Below are 17,196 nucleotides of genomic sequence, written 5' to 3'. Positions count from 1 at the left end.
GCTCTCTCACTCCTCTCTTATCCAAGAAATGGGCGTTTCATGTTTTCTCCTGTTGAAAAAAACGTTGACCGCGGGGTCAACTTTTTCAACAAAAATTCAATGTTCTACAGTTGAAAAAAACGTTGACCCGCGGGTCAACTTTTTCACCAAATATTCAATATTCCCCAATTTGCCCCAAATTCACACAAATTGATTCCATTGCAGCCTTGATGCTGTGTCTGAAATGTGAGCTCTCTCACTCCTCTCTTATCCAAGATATGGGCGTTTCATGTTTTCTCTTGTTGAAAAAAACTTTGACCGCAGGGTCAACTTTTTCACCAAAAATTCAATATTCCCCAATTTGCCCCAAATTCACACAAATTTATGCCATTGTAGCCTGGATGCTTTGTCTGAAAAGGAGCTCTCTCACTCCTTCCTTGTACAAGATATGGGCATTTCAGGTTTTCTCCAGTTGAAAAAAACGTTGACCGCGGGGTCAACTTTTTCAACAAAAATTCAATGTTCTCCAGTTGAAAAAAACGATGACCCGCGGGTCAACTTTTTCACCAAATATTCAATATTCCCCAATTTGCCCCAAATTCACACAAATTGATGCCATTGCAGCCTGGATGCTGTTCCTGAAATGTATGGTCTCTCACTCCTTCCTTATCCAAGATATGGGCGTTTCAAGTTTGTTTTCTCTTGTTGAAATAAACGTTGACCGCGGGGTCAACTTTTTCAACAAAAATTCAATATTCCCCAATTTGCCCCAAATTCACACAAATTGATGCCATTGCAGCCTGGATGCTGTGTCTGAAATGTGAGCTCTCTCACTCCTCTCTTATCCAAGATATGGGCGTTTCAAGTTTTCTCCAGTTGAAAAAAACGTTGACCGCGGGGTCAACTTTTTCACCAAAAGTTCAATATTCCCCAATTTGCCCCAAATTCACACACATTGATGCCATTGCAGCGTGGATGCTGTGTCTGAAATGTGAGCTCTCTCACTCCTTCCTTGTACAAAATATGGGCGTTTCAAGTTTACCTCAGTTGAAAAAAACGTTGACAGCGGGGTCAACTTTTTCACCAAAAGTTCAATATTCCCCAATTTGCCCCAAATTCACACACATTGATGCCATTGCAGCCTGGATGCTGTGTCTGAAATGTGAGCTCTCTCACTCCTTCCTTATCCAAGATATGGGCGTTTCAGGTTTTCTCCAGTTGAAAAAAGCGTTGACCGCGGGGTCAACTTTTTCAACAAAAATTCAATATTCCCCAATTTGCCCCAAATTCACACAAATTGATGCCATTGCAGCCTTGATGCTGTGTCTGAAATGTGAGCTCTCTCACTCCTCTCTTATCCAAGATATGGGCGTTTCATGTTTTCTCTTGTTGAAAAGAACTTTGACCGCAGGGTCAACTTTTTCACCAAAAATTCAATATTCCCCAAAGTGCCCCAAATTCACACAAATTTATGCCATTGTAGCCTGGATGCTTTGTCTGAAAAGGAACTCTCTCACTCCTTCCTTGTACAAGATATGGGCATTTCAAGTTTTTCTCCAGTTGAAAAAAACGTTGACCGCGCGGTCAGCTTTTTCAACAAAAATTCAATATTCTCCAGTTGAAAAAAACGTTGACTGGCGGGTCAACTTTTTCACCGAATATTCAATATTCCCCAATTTGCCCCAAATTCACACAAATTGATGCCATTGCAGCCTGGATAATGTGTCTGAAATGTGAGCTCTCTCACTCCTTCCTTGTACAAAATATGGGCGTTTCAAGTTTTCCTCAGTTGAAAAAAACGTTGACCGCGGGGTCAACTTTTTCACCAAAAGTTCAATATTCCCCAATTTGCCCCAAATTCACACACATTGATGCCATTGCAGCGTGGATGCTGTGTCTGAAATGTGAGCTCTCTCACTCCTTCCTTATCCAAGATATGGGCGTTTCAGGTTTTCTCCAGTTGAAAAAAACGTTGACCGCGGGGTCAACTTTTTCAACAAAAATTCAATATTCTCCAGTTGAAAAAAACGTTGACCCGCGGGTCAACTTTTTCACCGAATATTCAATATTCCCCAATTTGCCCCAAATTCACACAAATTGATGCCATTGCAGCCTGGATAATGTGTCTGAAATGTGAGCTCTCTCACTCCTTCCTTGTACAAAATATGGGCGTTTCAAGTTTTCCTCAGTTGAAAAAAACGTTGACCGCGGGGTCAACTTTTTCACCAAAAGTTCAATATTCCCCAATTTGCCCCAAATTCACACACATTGATGCCATTGCAGCGTGGATGCTGTGTCTGAAATGTGAGCTCTCTCACTCCTTCCTTATCCAAGATATGGGCGTTTCAGGTTTTCTCCAGTTGAAAAAAAGGTTGACCGCGGGGTCAACTTTTTCAACAAAAATTCAATGTTCTCCAGTTGAAAAAAACGTTGACCCGCGGGTCAACTTTTTCACCAAATATTCAATATTCCCCAATTTGCCCCAAATTCACACAAATTGATGCCATTGCAGCCTGGATGCTGTTCCTGAAATGTATGGTCTCTCACTCCTTCCTTATCCAAGACATGGGCGTTTCAAGTTTGTTTTCTCTTGTTGAAATAAACGTTGACCGCTGGGTCAACTTTTTCAACAAAAATTCAATATTCCCCAATTTGCCCCAAATTCACACAAATTGATGCCATTGCAGCCTGGATGCTGTGTCTGAAATGTGAGCTCTCTCACTCCTCTCTTATCCAAGATATGGGCGTTTCAAGTTTTCTCCAGTTGAAAAAAACGTTGACCGCGGGGTCAACTTTTTCACCAAAAGTTCAATATTCCCCAATTTGCCCCAAATTCACACACATTGATGCCATTGCAGCGTGGATGCTGTGTCTGAAATGTGAGCTCTCTCACTTCTTCCTTATCCAAGATATGGGCGTTTCAGGTTTTCTCCAGTTGAAAAAAACGTTGACCGCGGGGTCAACTTTTTCAACAAAAATTCAATGTTCTCCAGTTGAAAAAAACGTTGACCCGCGGGTCAACTTTTTCACCAAATATTCAATATTCCCCAATTTGCCCCAAATTCACACAAATTGATGCCATTGCAGCCTGGATAATGTGTCTGAAATGTGAGCTCTCTCACTCCTCTCTTATCCAAGATATGGGCGTTTCATGTTTTCTCTTGTTGAAAAAAACTTTGACCGCAGGGTCAACTTTTTCACCAAAAATTCAATATTCCCCAATTTGCCCCAAATCTACACAAATTGATGCCATTGTAGCCTGGATGCTTTGTCTGAAAAGGAGCTCTCTCACTCCTTCCTTGTACAAGATATGGGCGTTTCAAGTTTTTCTCCAGTTGAAAAAAACGTTGACCGCGCGGTCAACTTTTTCACCAAAAATTCAATATTCCCCAATTTGCCCCAAATTCACACAAATTGATGCCATTGCAGCCTGGATGCTGTGTCTGAAATGTGAGCTCTCTAACTCCTTCCTTAACCAAGATATCGGCATTTCATGTTTTCTCTTGTTGAAAAAAACGTTGACCACGGGGTCAACTTTTTCACCAAAAATTCAATATTCCCCAATTTGCCCCAAATTCACACAAATTGATGCCATTTCTGCCTGGATGCTGCGTCTGAAATTTTAACTCTCTATGTCCTTCCTTAGCCAAGATATGGGCTTTTCATGTTTTCTCTAGTTTCAACGATCGATGACCGCGGTTTGTTTTAATTTCTCGGGGTCTTGCTCTTTCCTTGTCCAAGATATGGGCCTTTTACAAAAATTACCCATTTGGTCCATGGTTACACTGACATTTGGGTGACAAGGATGATTTCTGCCTCAACCTGGGACATTTAGATCTTCAGTCTAACGGTCTCCCAACTGAGCTATTTCCGCTTCTTCTGTTTCAGTCATAGCGCTCATAGCGCATCGCTTTCCATTGTCAAAATATGGGCTTTTTACAAAATGACCCATTTGGTTCATGGTTACCATGACATTTTTCCCAAATTTGACCAAAATTTAAATTTGCCCCAAACTTGCAGCAAATTATCCTTGTGCCATATAGAGGATGTGTTTGAATTTCTATAGGTCTCGCTCTTACCTTGTCCAAGATATGGGTCTTTCACAGAAATGACCCATTTGGTCCATGGTTATGATGAAGTGCCCTATATAGATGATACCATTGCAGCCTGGAGGCGGTGTCTGAAATTGTAGCTCTCTCACTTCTTCCTTGTCCAAGATATGGGCTTTTTAAGATTTCTCTAGTTTTACAAAACAATGACCGCTTTTTCAGAATTTTGTCAATATTCCCCAAATTGCCCCATGTTGGATCCATGTTAATGTGTATTGAAAGACATTTAAATTTGTGAGACAACAATTGGTGTTTTAAAAGAAACTGAAAATTAAAAAAAGTATACATTTTTTTATTATCAACCACAAATTTCGCGATCCCCCTGCAGTACCTCCGCGGACCCCCTAGGGATGGCGGACCCCCGTTGACGACCTCTGCTTTAGAGCCTGTGAGCCTGTGTGTTTGTGTGTGTGTGTGTGAGAGAGTGTGTGCGTGTTTGTGAGTGATGTTAGTGGGACTGAATCAAAGCTGTCAGGTCGCTTCTCCTGCTGCGTCATTCACCTCACCAATGGAGCCAAATATGGCAGGATCATCATACACACATGTCACCCGCTCGTGTCTGGGGAAACACATGTTTGTAGCATGTTTGTATGTGAGGAACAAGTAAACAAGATGAAATGTTTTCCTTCCTTAATTTGACGCACAATGAATCCTGACAGCGTGTTTATTCTAAGATCCGGTGTCACGTGACTGGCGGCTTTCTCCTCCAATAAAGCGTCAGCAGCATCAGCAAGCAGCCCGTCAGTATCAGTCAGTCATTGAGCAAGATTACCTCCATCCTGTAACTGTATCACCCGGTTTTGACCCGATCTAACCCATACACACAAGCAAAGGTGATAAAGGAGTGAATGGAGTGTGTGTGTGTGTGCGTGTAAGATTGCAGCCAGGGGGCGATTAGAGCGGTAACATGAACACTTGGATGGGATAGTGAGACAGGGCTTTTGGTGCCTCCCTAAATTGCTGGACGGCTCCGGGGCTGACATTTAAAACATGACATCACCAAACAAAAACACATTAAAGGAGAGAAAGAGACTGATCAGGAGGGAGGGGGTGCAAAGGGGGGGGGATTTGGGTGCTTAGGGGGGCTTGGAGCTCAAAACCTGCATTTCAGGTTTTTTTGGCGAGGTACGACTGACCCAAATTTCCTGTCCCCCCCCCTTCTAACATGCTTGTGCAAGCCTGGGCGCCCTGGGGTGACGTCTCCCTTACACACACACACACAGGCAGACAGAGGGACCGCCGGTGCGTTTACACAGCGTGCTTAATGAGAGATCAACACCGAGGGGAAAGAGCCTGGGATATAAAGCTTTCTTGTACAAAAAAAAAGAAATATATAAAAAACTAAATAAAATAATGAGTGAGTGATTGATCCATAGACTCCAACAAGCTGCTGTGTTGAGTTAATACCAAAGGCAGATTATAGTCGGTGCCAAAAGTGCCCTGGTGTGACGCCTTCTGCTGCGAGGGTCCCCACAACCAGTCATCACATTAACACATGGTCAAGGAGAACATCCCACCACTCTCATAATCTGCTTTCCTGCACAATTAGCCTCCTATAATAAGGCTGCTGCCTGACAGCCGCCAGGGAGAGAAGAAGAAGAGGAGGAGGAGGAGGAAAGGAAGATCAGTGAGCTCCACAGGGAGGATGGATGGATCTGAAAGACAGAGGACAGAGGCTCCAGCTCATCACCTGTATGTGTGGTCCTGTGTTGTGTTTGAGTAAGGCATGAATGTAGTGAACAAGAAGGTCTCAGTGTTCTTCATTGAGCCAAAGCATCTATTGCACTTCGATGAAGTCAGACAAAGAGAGTTAGAGAGAGAGAGAGCGAGAGAGAGAGAGAGAGAGAGAGAGAGAGAGAGAGAGAGAGAGAGAGAGAGAGAGAGAGAGAGAGAGAGAGAGGATGTGTTTTCGCTGTAGAAACCAGAGGAAATCAGATGTTGGAGAGGGTAGAATGGAAGGAAGATGGTAAGTTTCCTGTATAAAATAATAGATAATTTCATCCCTGTCAAAAGCTTGGGATGTATGGGAGAGAGAAGAGGAATGGCAGGGAGGGCTGGAGAAAGGAAGAGGGGGCTTGAAAAGAATAAGAAGAATCCAGTGCTGCTTCTTGCAAGGGGAAAGAAAAAAAACACATTGATGACACCCGGTTCCATTCTTCCGCTCTCTCCTTTCTCTGCTCCTCGCCTCGCAGCACGGCGGGCTAAGCTGGGAGCTGTAATGTCATTAAATTGCAAATGCTTTTTTTTCATTTCCGACACACACTGTTTACTTATCTGGCAAAAACATATGTTGGAAGGAATCCGTTAAATTCTGCCCATTGCCTTGGGTGAAAGTGCAATAGAAACGGGCCCACTGAGCTCCTTCTGTCGTCTCCTTTTAGCACTTTGCCTTATCTACAAGGCTGCTTAGCAGCAAACTGGCGAGTTCAATGAAAAATGAAGATACAGTGCAAGATTAGGGAAGAACAGTGAGGGAGAAATGCTTGGAGAGAGGGTCATCCCATTGCAAATGATTTCACTCCTCTCCATCTGCATAAATGACTATTTTTAAGGCATCTCCAGCGTCTGTATATTTTTCTCACTCTGCCACACATTTAATTTCACGCCCCGTGTTCTGAATATGCTTAAATGCATATCTCTGATGCACCTTTAAGCCAGAGGAAAGAGGATGGGGGGAGCAGGGAGGGTACGAAAGCAAAATTAAAGATAAAATGGTGTGATTTGCACTACAAGTCTATTACTTTATGGCATTTACATATAGTTTACCTCTGCAATTCCAAGATTTTTTTTTTACCACCTTCCTATCAGTATTTGGGCTTGTATAAATATGTATAAATCTTTGTTGAGAAAAAATAGAATTCCTAGCTGCACTGGAAAGTTTGAAGGGTGCACTTTCTTCCTTCAACTTCATCTCTTGCTCCCGTGAGACTGTCAGCATATCTGCTGGGGGGTTTTCTCCCAGTTTAGCCCACAAAGGTGCAGGCTTCAAACCCCTGATCCTCCACCACCTCCTCCTCCTCCTCTTCCTTCTCCTCCTCCTCCTCCCTTCAGAGGAGAGAGTAGGGAGAGGCGGCAGGTCAAGGCCCGGCCACGGCTTCAGAGGACAGGGCCGGGGCGGACGGACGTGTGATGCAGAGTGCAGAGGTGTCCTTGTCAAACAGTCAAACCGTCCTGTGGAAGTGCCACAGCACTACATGCAGCCTGAGTGCGTCAGCGAGATGGTCGCTGACAACATTGTTAGCTGCACAAAGGAGCCCCGAGTGCCACACAGGTCTCCCAAAGTGACACAATGAGCAGTGCCAACATGTCTGCTGCTGCCACGCTATCAGGCGACTGTGTTTGTTCTACAGTGATGAGGAAGTTTGGGTCGAGAGTAGAGAGAGAGCCCGCCCCCCAGCAGCACGGCACAAGAAGACGAAGGCCTTGGATTGGCCTGCCCATGAAAAGGAGAGAGAGAGGCTATTCAGAGCACGATTCCTTTCCTTCATTGTCTGCCCGCTTAGATTTGAATATGCTCACTCAGAGCAGATGAGAAAAACGCTTTGCATTGTTGGCTTTCTCTCTCTTCTTTTCTATTTGCAATTAAATGCATTTCAAATGGAACAACTGTACAGAAAGCAGCTCTGATAAGAAGGAATTCCATTTGCCTTTAAACTCCTTTGTAATGGCTTTGCAATTTCTGAGCACTCTTATTATGAGAATTGGACAGTCAAAACATATCTTTGAATAGAAAATGCCACACAACTTAAGTATTGCTTCATTGAAAATTAAATTGCATTTAAAAATTCATATTTTTTTCTTAGCTGCTGTTCTTCTGTTTTTTTTTTCTTAAGCCAATGCCAGTGTTTATGTTTAGGTGCACGGTGCTTTGTGTCCTGAGCAGTATCACACACACTGGTCCTCAGCATGGGATGAGATCAGTCAATTAGAATTAATGTCATCTGGTCATTTACAGCTAAACACCCTCTATATGCATTGTGTTTGCTTTGTGTGCAAAGCATCAACTGCAAAACCAATCTCATCCCGCAGACATGAATTTTTTGAAGGATTTGAATGCTGTAAATAACTCCAAACCCTCTCTTACGAGGTTTACCCCTGGAGCACTTTGTAACTTATCAGGGCTGCCTTGTGCCTCCTCTAATGCTTGCATTATGCTCAAATGTAAATCCGTAAGCTGCCAGAGAGGGTGGGCGGGAATCACTGAAGAAAGAATCACTGAAGGGTCTAGCCAATATTCTGACTGGGGCAAAATAAACAGTATAGTTTTGTTTTTTAGCAGCCAAAATAAATCACACTGGCTCGTTATATTTTTTTAGCGATTGTACCTCGTGTGTGTGACGCCGCCGTGGATGTTTGAGCTGAAATACAGACCCGGAATTCTGTCTGTGGAATATTATTACAGATTCTGATAAAGTTTCATCGCTTCTTGCACGTTTTCATTTTGAAATTGCCAACATTTCCTCTCCACTTAAAAAGAAACTCTACTCTGTTCCCAGTGAGCGGAGCCCAGGGGCCTGTTTTGTATTTCTAATTTCCATCTCTAATGGTACAAGGCGCTGATTAGTAATTAGGACCGACCCATTTAAACGCATGTAATGAGCGTTATTGGTTTCCTATAGACTCTGCTCTTCATACAGAGGAACATGGATACCATCTCTCTCAATTTAAATGCATGTTGACCTTTAATGGCAATTAATCTACTACATGCTTCTTCATGCTGTTTGTCCCCGAAGTGGCTTTATAGTGTAACGACTGTATCATTGGAATCTTCCAAATAATCAACCTCAAGCATGTTTCCCCCGCGTTACTATTAATCTTATTTTCCACTGAATCATTTGATCGGTTCGCCAGAGAAGCGGGTTATATAGAGCACAGACTGGTGCAGAGGGAGACGTGGCCCCTAGATATTAATTTAAAGATGGATGGGAGCATTAAAGAGGATTAAAACTCTATACAGGCTGCTCATTTCCAGTGAGCGCATACCACCCGGTCCACTGTATATACTGTCAGTCATTGCCCGGCATGGTTGAGAGTTGAAATGGTGACAGTTAAAGTACAAAGATGTCCAATCCCAGACTATTTCATGGCATATTTGGTGGAGCATCCTGAAGGAAATGCAAACTGTTAGGGCGAGTCATTCCACTGAATTGAGTCAATACGAGCAGTAACACTGCCCCCCTCCTAATGTAGAGAGTTACTGCAGCTCCAGTGCAATGAGGAGGAATATAAAGGACGAATACCACATTATTATTTTACAAGTCACAAGTTAAATCTTAAATCATGGCACTCAAGGTCAAAGTCAAGTCTGAAGTCAAAACAGGCAACACTCAAGTCCTACGAATCGAGTTGAAGGCCTAAACAAGTCAGAAAATGCACTTTACCAAATGTGTCGGCAGAAATCATGGATGCTATTTAAACTCTGTATTTACTACTTTACAGAAAGACGTTATTATAAGATAGAAATACAGAAAAACTCAACATTTTTGTACAGTTTTATGTGAAATGAGATCCAGTGTATTTTAATTTGAAGAGGATCCTTCTGTCTCACTCCCTCGAGATTTGACTCACAATTAAGCCTTGATCCACTGCTCATAATATGTATACTATAAATGTTTGAGGAAGGTGTCAGGTCATTTGTGTATGTGAGTGTGTGTCAAAGTCGAGTTGCCATTTCCTTTTGTTGCCTCGAGTCTCAAGAGTGCAAATTTCATTGACTTGGGTCCAAATAGAGTCATGCGACTTGAGTCAAGGCCACAGGTAAATACCAGCGCCGCTCTTATACATATTTGCATCCTTAGAAAGGCCACCTCTGTGACACGATGGTCACAGATGGTTTATTCAGCAGTTTAGCACGACTATAAAGGAGCTGAACAAACACTTATGCTGGAAAAGTCAAAGCAGCAAAAAAAACAGCATCCTATCAGAAAAACTGTTAAAACCTTTGAAGAAATAAGGAGAGATACGCAGCATTTGCAGTCCAATCACACAGTGTTAGTCTCAAACGTGAGCACAAGGAATTTGCTGGATAGATATTTATGTATCTATCTATGGGTGTGTGTGTGTGTGTGTGTGTGTGTGTGTGTGTGTGTTTGGGATTAATTAAAGAAGGTGGATATGGAGTTTCAGAGTATCGATTTGCAGATATACTGTAGATATTTGTAACATTTGTATATCTGTCTGTGAATACAAGGTTTGTCTCTCTCTCTCTCTCTCTCTCTCTCTCTCTCTCTCTCGTTCTCTCGCTCTCTTTCTCTCCCTGTGTGTGTGTGTATAAATATAAATGTGCAGATTTATCCATGTTTGGCTCACGTCGGGTTTAGAAAATACAGAATACACAAACAAAACCTGAGAAAGGTTTGATTTAGGTCATTTTTACCAGTTTCCAGGAGACAGTGAATACATCTGAAGTGGCCTCCATTCAAATCAGAAAAGGACTTCTTTTATTCCACCAACACACGGTCCTGAAAATGTGTACAGAGTGGGTGTATCATGTTAAGTGGGATATTCAAATGGCCATTAAGGAAATAAATGCATATTGCCATCTGAGTAGATAATTTAAAAATGTAGAAATCACCTCTTTTGTCTTGCTTCAAAGTAGCACTGTGGACTATTATGCACGTCCATGTCTCCTCTCTGAGCAGGAGGACCTTACGTGAAAGCATGACTGAATGTAGGATTCATATATGCAGTTCAGCAGGATGAGCTTTCCACCGGCTAAGTGCTCGTGTGAATCACCATCCATCCCCGACACTTTATGCCATTATGGCAAATATGTTTCCTTGGCATTTCAACACAAACACGAGAGAAAATGGACATATTTTCTAAGTTTGTTGTTTCTCCCACAGTAACGTCTGGCATGCTGCTGATTTCTTCACGGCTCTCTGGCACCACCCTGTGTGTGAGAAGGGATAATGGACTCAGTTTGGAACATTATAAAACCATCAATATTGGACATTTCCACTTCATAGAATCGTTTAAATGTAGGCAAGTAAGTTGAATATGTTGATGATATTCATGCATCACATTTCAGAGGAACAACTTTTTTGTAAATTTGCTTCTTTGCTTGCTTTTTTCATTTTAATAGTATTTATCCTTCATATTGTCTTTGATATAAATCCAATAATCATTTCTTTGTTCATTCATGATCAACCACAGCTGATTTGTGAGTAAATTCATCAACCATCCCAGTTTCCTTCACCTTTACTTTTCCTCTCACTTCCATGCTCGCAGGCTTAATAAATGGAGGCTCATTTCTACAGAAGGAATTCTGTTTGACTTCTTCCAGGAATTCTGTTCCCTAATCCTGTGCAGTGGAGCTCACAGGGTCTGTGGTGTGAGGCTCTGTGGTCACACATGAGCGTTCTCATGGGGCCTTGTTTACCTCGTCTCTGCTCACTATCAAGTTTATCTCCAACACGTCCTCTTCCTCTCGTCACTATGTGGACAATCTGTTACATTAAAGTCAACATGATCCAATAAATCAATCTGAATAAATATGTAGAATTATTCTAAATTGACTGCTGAAAGGATTTGTTGACATAAACATTCCTAAAGGAGAACTTAAATAACATTGCTATTGCTAGAATTTGTCTATTTGTTAGGACATTTCACTAAATTATTCAGTAGATTTGGTGAAAAGTTAATTATCAATTCATTGACAAATATTTTTCCATGTAGGCTGGCCTCCTCTTATTGGTTCATACTGTGATTGAGGCGATGAAGGAGTAAGTTTACTTTGATTCTAGAATTGATGAAATAGAAAGATCATGTTTAAATGATGTTTACATACATATCATTCATACAAATCTTATACAAACGTCATCAAAAATGTATAATAACATCGACAGATGAGCAGCTCAAAACATTGATTCGGTTCTTCATGATATCATTGATATTGACGGGAATGTCTCCAGTGTTACAGACTCTAAACTCTTTTTTGAAAATAGATAAATACATTAGAGAGGATCTGAGAGGAACAACACATACAGTACCTCTAACTACACTATCTTACATCAACAAAATCTTTTAATGTTGCACCAATTAACTAAAGACATAAATAAAAGTCAAACTAAATAATGCAAAGTGTAGTTCAGCCATCTGCTTTAGAGCCATCAGACGCTCCCTGCACTTACAGTACCTCCACTCCCAGCGGTCACATGGCAGTCTGGTGGAATGCTGTCAGGCGGATGGGTCAAAGAAACAGTCCTCAGCACCGGGCGGCTCAGTCATCACAGGACTTCTGTCATGCGCGTGGAGCTCCAGCTTCCAAACAAAGATGGCTTGGTAGTTAAAGAACATCCTAAAAAGAGAAAGACAGTCAATAATCTCCTGTCTGCAGGGCAGCCACACAAAATCACGCCTATCTGACGCAAGTGTGTGTGTGTGTGTGTGTGTGTGACCTTTGATGAAAAGAGAGTGTGTGATCATCTGCTTTTTGTGTGACCTCACTGATGCTGACTGATCATTAAGACGTATTTGTGGTAGAAATTAAGCAAATATCAACAGATTTCTACAGAATGTCTGCTTTTGCCTTTGATCATAATAAATAAGTCCCCGTGTTAAAGGGCCATGCCACCATTTAATAAGTTTAAGAACTTGCATATGGCTTACATCACCTTAGCGGCCATTAACTTCTGTTGGTTATTAGTTTGTCATGAAACTTGATTTGAGGCTGTAGATAGACAGTGGAGGTGAGTTAAGGGTAACATTTTGGTAGGAAAATGTGGTGGAAGCAGGCTGAGAGCGGAGGAGAGCAGCTACCTCACAAAGCTCCTGTACATGCTAACTTTTGGCCGGATTAAAGTCATTAATCCCTCGCTGAGGTTTACACAACTGACCTGAAGCTTAAAAAAAGTGTATTGTCGACTTTTTGTGTACAAGACCCAGTAATTTGTATTTAAAGAGTGAAAACTATTAAAAAACACTTTTACAAAACCTTAATCTCATTGAAAACGGCAGCTGAAGTGCAAAATAAAAAAATGATGAAACACAATGAAGCCAAACTGTATTCACACATTATCGTAATTTAATTTACTCAAAAGAATAACTTTAAACGGCTTTTTGTGCTTCATCACAGTAGGATTCGATCCGTTTTTAGACAAATTTAACCTCAACTTATTTGCCTGTTTCCTGTTTCTGATTGAATGCATTTGATGTTAATGGGTTTTTTTTCCCTGTACAAAGTGTGCATACAAAACATCATGCACCCTTCAGGCACTTTCCAGTGATTCTAATCTGAGCTCTCAGCCCTGCTGTCAGGTGATCATCATGAGACCACTGACTTAATCCTCTCCAGCTCTACTATAAGGACGCAGAGGAATGAATGCTTTCCTAAATGAGCATGTAACCAGCTGGAACACAGCATGAGTTTGCGATTGCTGTGTCTAATTTGAAGATACACAACAGGGAAGCGTAGCAGAGGGAGATTCCACACCATTCTGGGGGAACTAATGTGCTATAGAAATTGATCTACAAACAGATTTGTTTTCACTGACTGGAGGAATCAAACAGGTGAAACATGAGGAGCGTGCTGGGTCTCTGCCTGCTTTGTTTGATGCCCTGGTTCGGCCCCACAGACGCTCAGTTTCCTCGGGTGTGTTGCACAGTGGAGGGGATCCTGTCCAAGCAGTGCTGCCCCGCTCTGGGCCCGGACCCTGCCAACGTGTGCGGCATCTTGTCAGGGCGGGGAAACTGCAGCGCTGTCCGGGTTGACAGCAAACCGTGGGGAGGACCGTACCGGCTGAGAAATGTGGACGACAGAGAAAGATGGCCAACCAAGTTCTTCAATGAGACATGCAGGTGCACAGGTAGGTGATGGGCAGTGTTATGTATGGAAGTATATGTCTTTAACTGGTAACTTTAGTATGTTAAAAAAGCCATGATAACAAATTTTGCCATCTTATAAAAAATGTAATTTGCTGGTTTGGGGGCTTCTCATTTCTGTAGTAATCTAAGTAAACTGTCCTAATGAATTAGAGAGAAAAACAAAGGTTAAGTTACATAACATATAAATCTGTCGTGATAATCTGGCCTATTACTGATATATATATATAAATGTATTCATACATGAGCCACCACCTTTCTAAAGCCTTTCTAAAGTATTCCTTAATAGAAACCGATGTAGTGAACCCATTAAAATAAACTTGGTGATGTCACAAAATCTCATGACCTCGTCTCTGCTTTGACACGTTTACTTTGTCCTGCACGCTCCAGGAAACTTTGCAGGTTTCGACTGCGGCCAGTGTAAGTTTGGCTGGACGGGACCAAACTGTGACCAGAGGAAAGCCCCCACCGTGCGGAGGGACATCCACTCTCTGACTCCTGCAGAGCTGGAGGAGTTCCTGGATGTGCTGGAGCTGGCCAAGACTACCACACACCCAGATTACGTCATCGCCACACAGCACTGGCTCGGACTCCTGGGACCAAACGGAACTGACCCCCAGGTTGCCAACATTTCCATCTACGACTTCTTTGTCTGGCAGCACTACTACTCTGTCCGAGACACTCTTCTAGGTAAATGACCATCTAACTCCATCATAACCACTTATATGGTGAAGTTATAGCTTGAGATGGGTATGAATTGTTGACCTACTTAATTATTATAGTAATAGTGTAATAGATCAGCGTACAATATTACCTTTTGCTCTTGTGCCTATCAGACATTTTGTGTTGTTGTAGGTCCTGGTCGTCCATTCAAGGCCATTGACTTCTCACATAAGGGACCAGCGTTCATCACCTGGCACAGGTATCATCTGCTCAGCCTGGAGAGAGAGCTACAGGTGTGTGAGACCAACTGATGTCCATTCATTAAGATTATAAAACATTGCATAAATAAAACAAAAGAAATATTCTCTAAATTTCTCTGATAAAATTTTGCATGTAGACTCGATTGTTGTTGTTGATGCAGTTACATACAAATCAAATGTGTGTGTGTGTGTGTGTGTGTGTGTGTGTGTGTGTGTGTGTTCCTTGCAGAGACTGACCCGAAATGAGAACTTTGCAATCCCGTACTGGAACTTTGCCACAGGACAGAGCGAGTGTGACGTGTGTACCGACTCCATGCTGGGGGGGCGCAACCCTGACGACCCCACCCTCATCAGCGGCCAGTCCAGATTCTCCAGATGGGGTGTGGTGTGTAACAGGTGAGGAGAAAGATAACGACAGGGAAATAAATGATAATATCTTGATTAAATATAATAATATAATGTGATGAATCCCATTTGTTCTGTCTTCCAGTCTGGATGAGTACAATCGCCTGGTGACTCTTTGCAACGGTACCAGCGAGGGATTGATACGCAGAGGAGTAATGGAGGGAAACAACATGTCTCTGCCCACGATGAGCGACGTCAGGAGTTGTCTAAGCATCAGGGACTTTGACAGCCCTCCATACTTCACCAACTCCACCTTCAGCTTTAGGTACAGCTCGGTACAAGAAAACATAGATCTGCACCAGTATCATGGTTCTTTCAAGAGTTTTTGCAAAATTCTAGTTAAGACTGACAAATATTGTGTTGCGTAACTCACAGAAATGCTCTAGAAGGCTACGAAAAACCAGACGGCGAGCTGGATGAGTCAGTGACCAACCTGCACAACCTGGTCCACTCCCTGCTCAATGGAACCAGCTCTCTGTCTCATGCTGCGGCCAATGATCCCATCTTCCTGGTCAGTGCCTCCTTCCCTAAGTTACTGATAAGATACAAGGTTTCACAAAGTTAGATTGAGTCAATCGTTAAGATTAATTCTTTACTTCTCAGGTGCTCCACAGTTTCACCGATGCCATTTTTGACGAGTGGATGAGGAGGGTCATTCCCACCAATGCCAGCTTCCCAGATGAGATGGCCCCCATCGGTCACAACAAGGACTACAACATGGTGCCCTTCTTCCCCCCCATCACCAATGAGGAGATCTATCTCCCGGCCGAGCAGCTGGGTTACTCCTACGCCATCGCCCTGGACGGTAAGCAAGCATCAAATTAAACAAGTAGAAGGACACACATCACAGCTCGTACCTCCATCAAGGCGGAACGCGCCTGAATAAAGCAGGCCTTCAGGGAAAGAAAGGGACTGTAATAAATATAATATTTGAATAATATACTGCAACATTTCACCTTCTGGTCTATGATGAAATAATTTTGTTTTCTTTGATGAGTGTGTTGCTTTTCAAGGAGCAACTATTTGATAACGGCACATCTTGCAATTTGAAGAAATTATTTAAAAAATTCAGCGATCCGGATCCACACCGTGATTTAATTGGTTCTTCCCTCCGCTGTGCAGTTCTGCTCCATTAAGCTTCATCAAAATGAGTTCATAGCTTCTGCAAGTTTTCTTTTCTATGGAGTCACAAGTACAAGTGATTAACATGCAATAAAGTTCCCATTTTACCAAATAAACAAAAATGACAAAGAATTTAAGATTATTCAAAACATAATGCGTGACTATTACAATCTGGCTCCAATGTTGCTGCAGTAAGAGAGTGTGTAGAGAACACGTCTGCTTTGCTTTGCAGAGACGGATGGAGGCGCTGTGTTCATGCTGGGCTCCACTCTGGGAGGCATCTTCATCGGCCTCCTGCTCCTCCTCCTCCTCTCAGCGCTCTACGTGCGGCAGAGGAGAAACAGGGGCTTCGAACCTCTGATAAAAGCCGACTTCACAAACAGGAAGTACACAGAAGAAGCTTAAGTTCCACCCAGTACTTCTGACACACACACACACACACACACACATACACAAACACACACACACACACACACACACACACAGTGATGGAGCAGGAGAGACACGAGGAGAACAGAAAATATAAATCCTGTAAATGCTTTTCCACATTTAGGAACAATGATCATTAAATCGTAAAAACATTCATTAAATTTATTGATGTGAGGCCTTAACAATGCTCGTTTGTAGTGAAGCTGATTGGTACAAAATACATGTATATGTTTATTGATTTGGTAAGATTGTTTTTTAGTGATGAATAATCACAAATACAGAGCTATTGGAATGTTTTAATAAATATTTATTCTCCAGAACAGTAACAAAACACAAGTGCGATCCTCTTCATTGCACTATAAAACAGTAAGGCATATTTGCTCATCTAGATCTTTATACTCTGTTTG

The 17,196-nt window shown here is 42.3% G+C and overlaps 1 protein-coding gene across 1 annotated transcript; it reads left to right on the top strand.

Moving 5' to 3' along the window:
* Positions 1 to 13,605: 13,605 nt before the first annotated feature.
* dct (dopachrome tautomerase) lies at positions 13,606 to 16,765 on the top strand. The gene is made up of 8 exons (XM_076169956.1): positions 13,606 to 13,894; positions 14,301 to 14,600; positions 14,766 to 14,866; positions 15,063 to 15,229; positions 15,324 to 15,503; positions 15,614 to 15,749; positions 15,842 to 16,043; positions 16,593 to 16,765. The coding sequence occupies exons 1-8, from the start codon at positions 13,606 to 13,608 to the stop codon at positions 16,763 to 16,765; spliced, it is 1,548 nt and encodes a 515-aa protein (XP_076026071.1).
* Positions 16,766 to 17,196: the final 431 nt, after the last annotated feature.

This window comes from Genypterus blacodes, unplaced genomic scaffold (assembly GCF_046128005.1).
Source record: "Genypterus blacodes isolate CSIRO-AG114 ecotype Tasmania unplaced genomic scaffold, CSIRO-AGI_Gbla_v1 ptg000214l_1, whole genome shotgun sequence".
Taxonomy (NCBI): Eukaryota; Metazoa; Chordata; class Actinopteri; order Ophidiiformes; family Ophidiidae; genus Genypterus; species Genypterus blacodes.
Note: the sequence above shows the minus strand (reverse complement) of the source record. Positions and strands in the feature narration are given on the sequence as shown.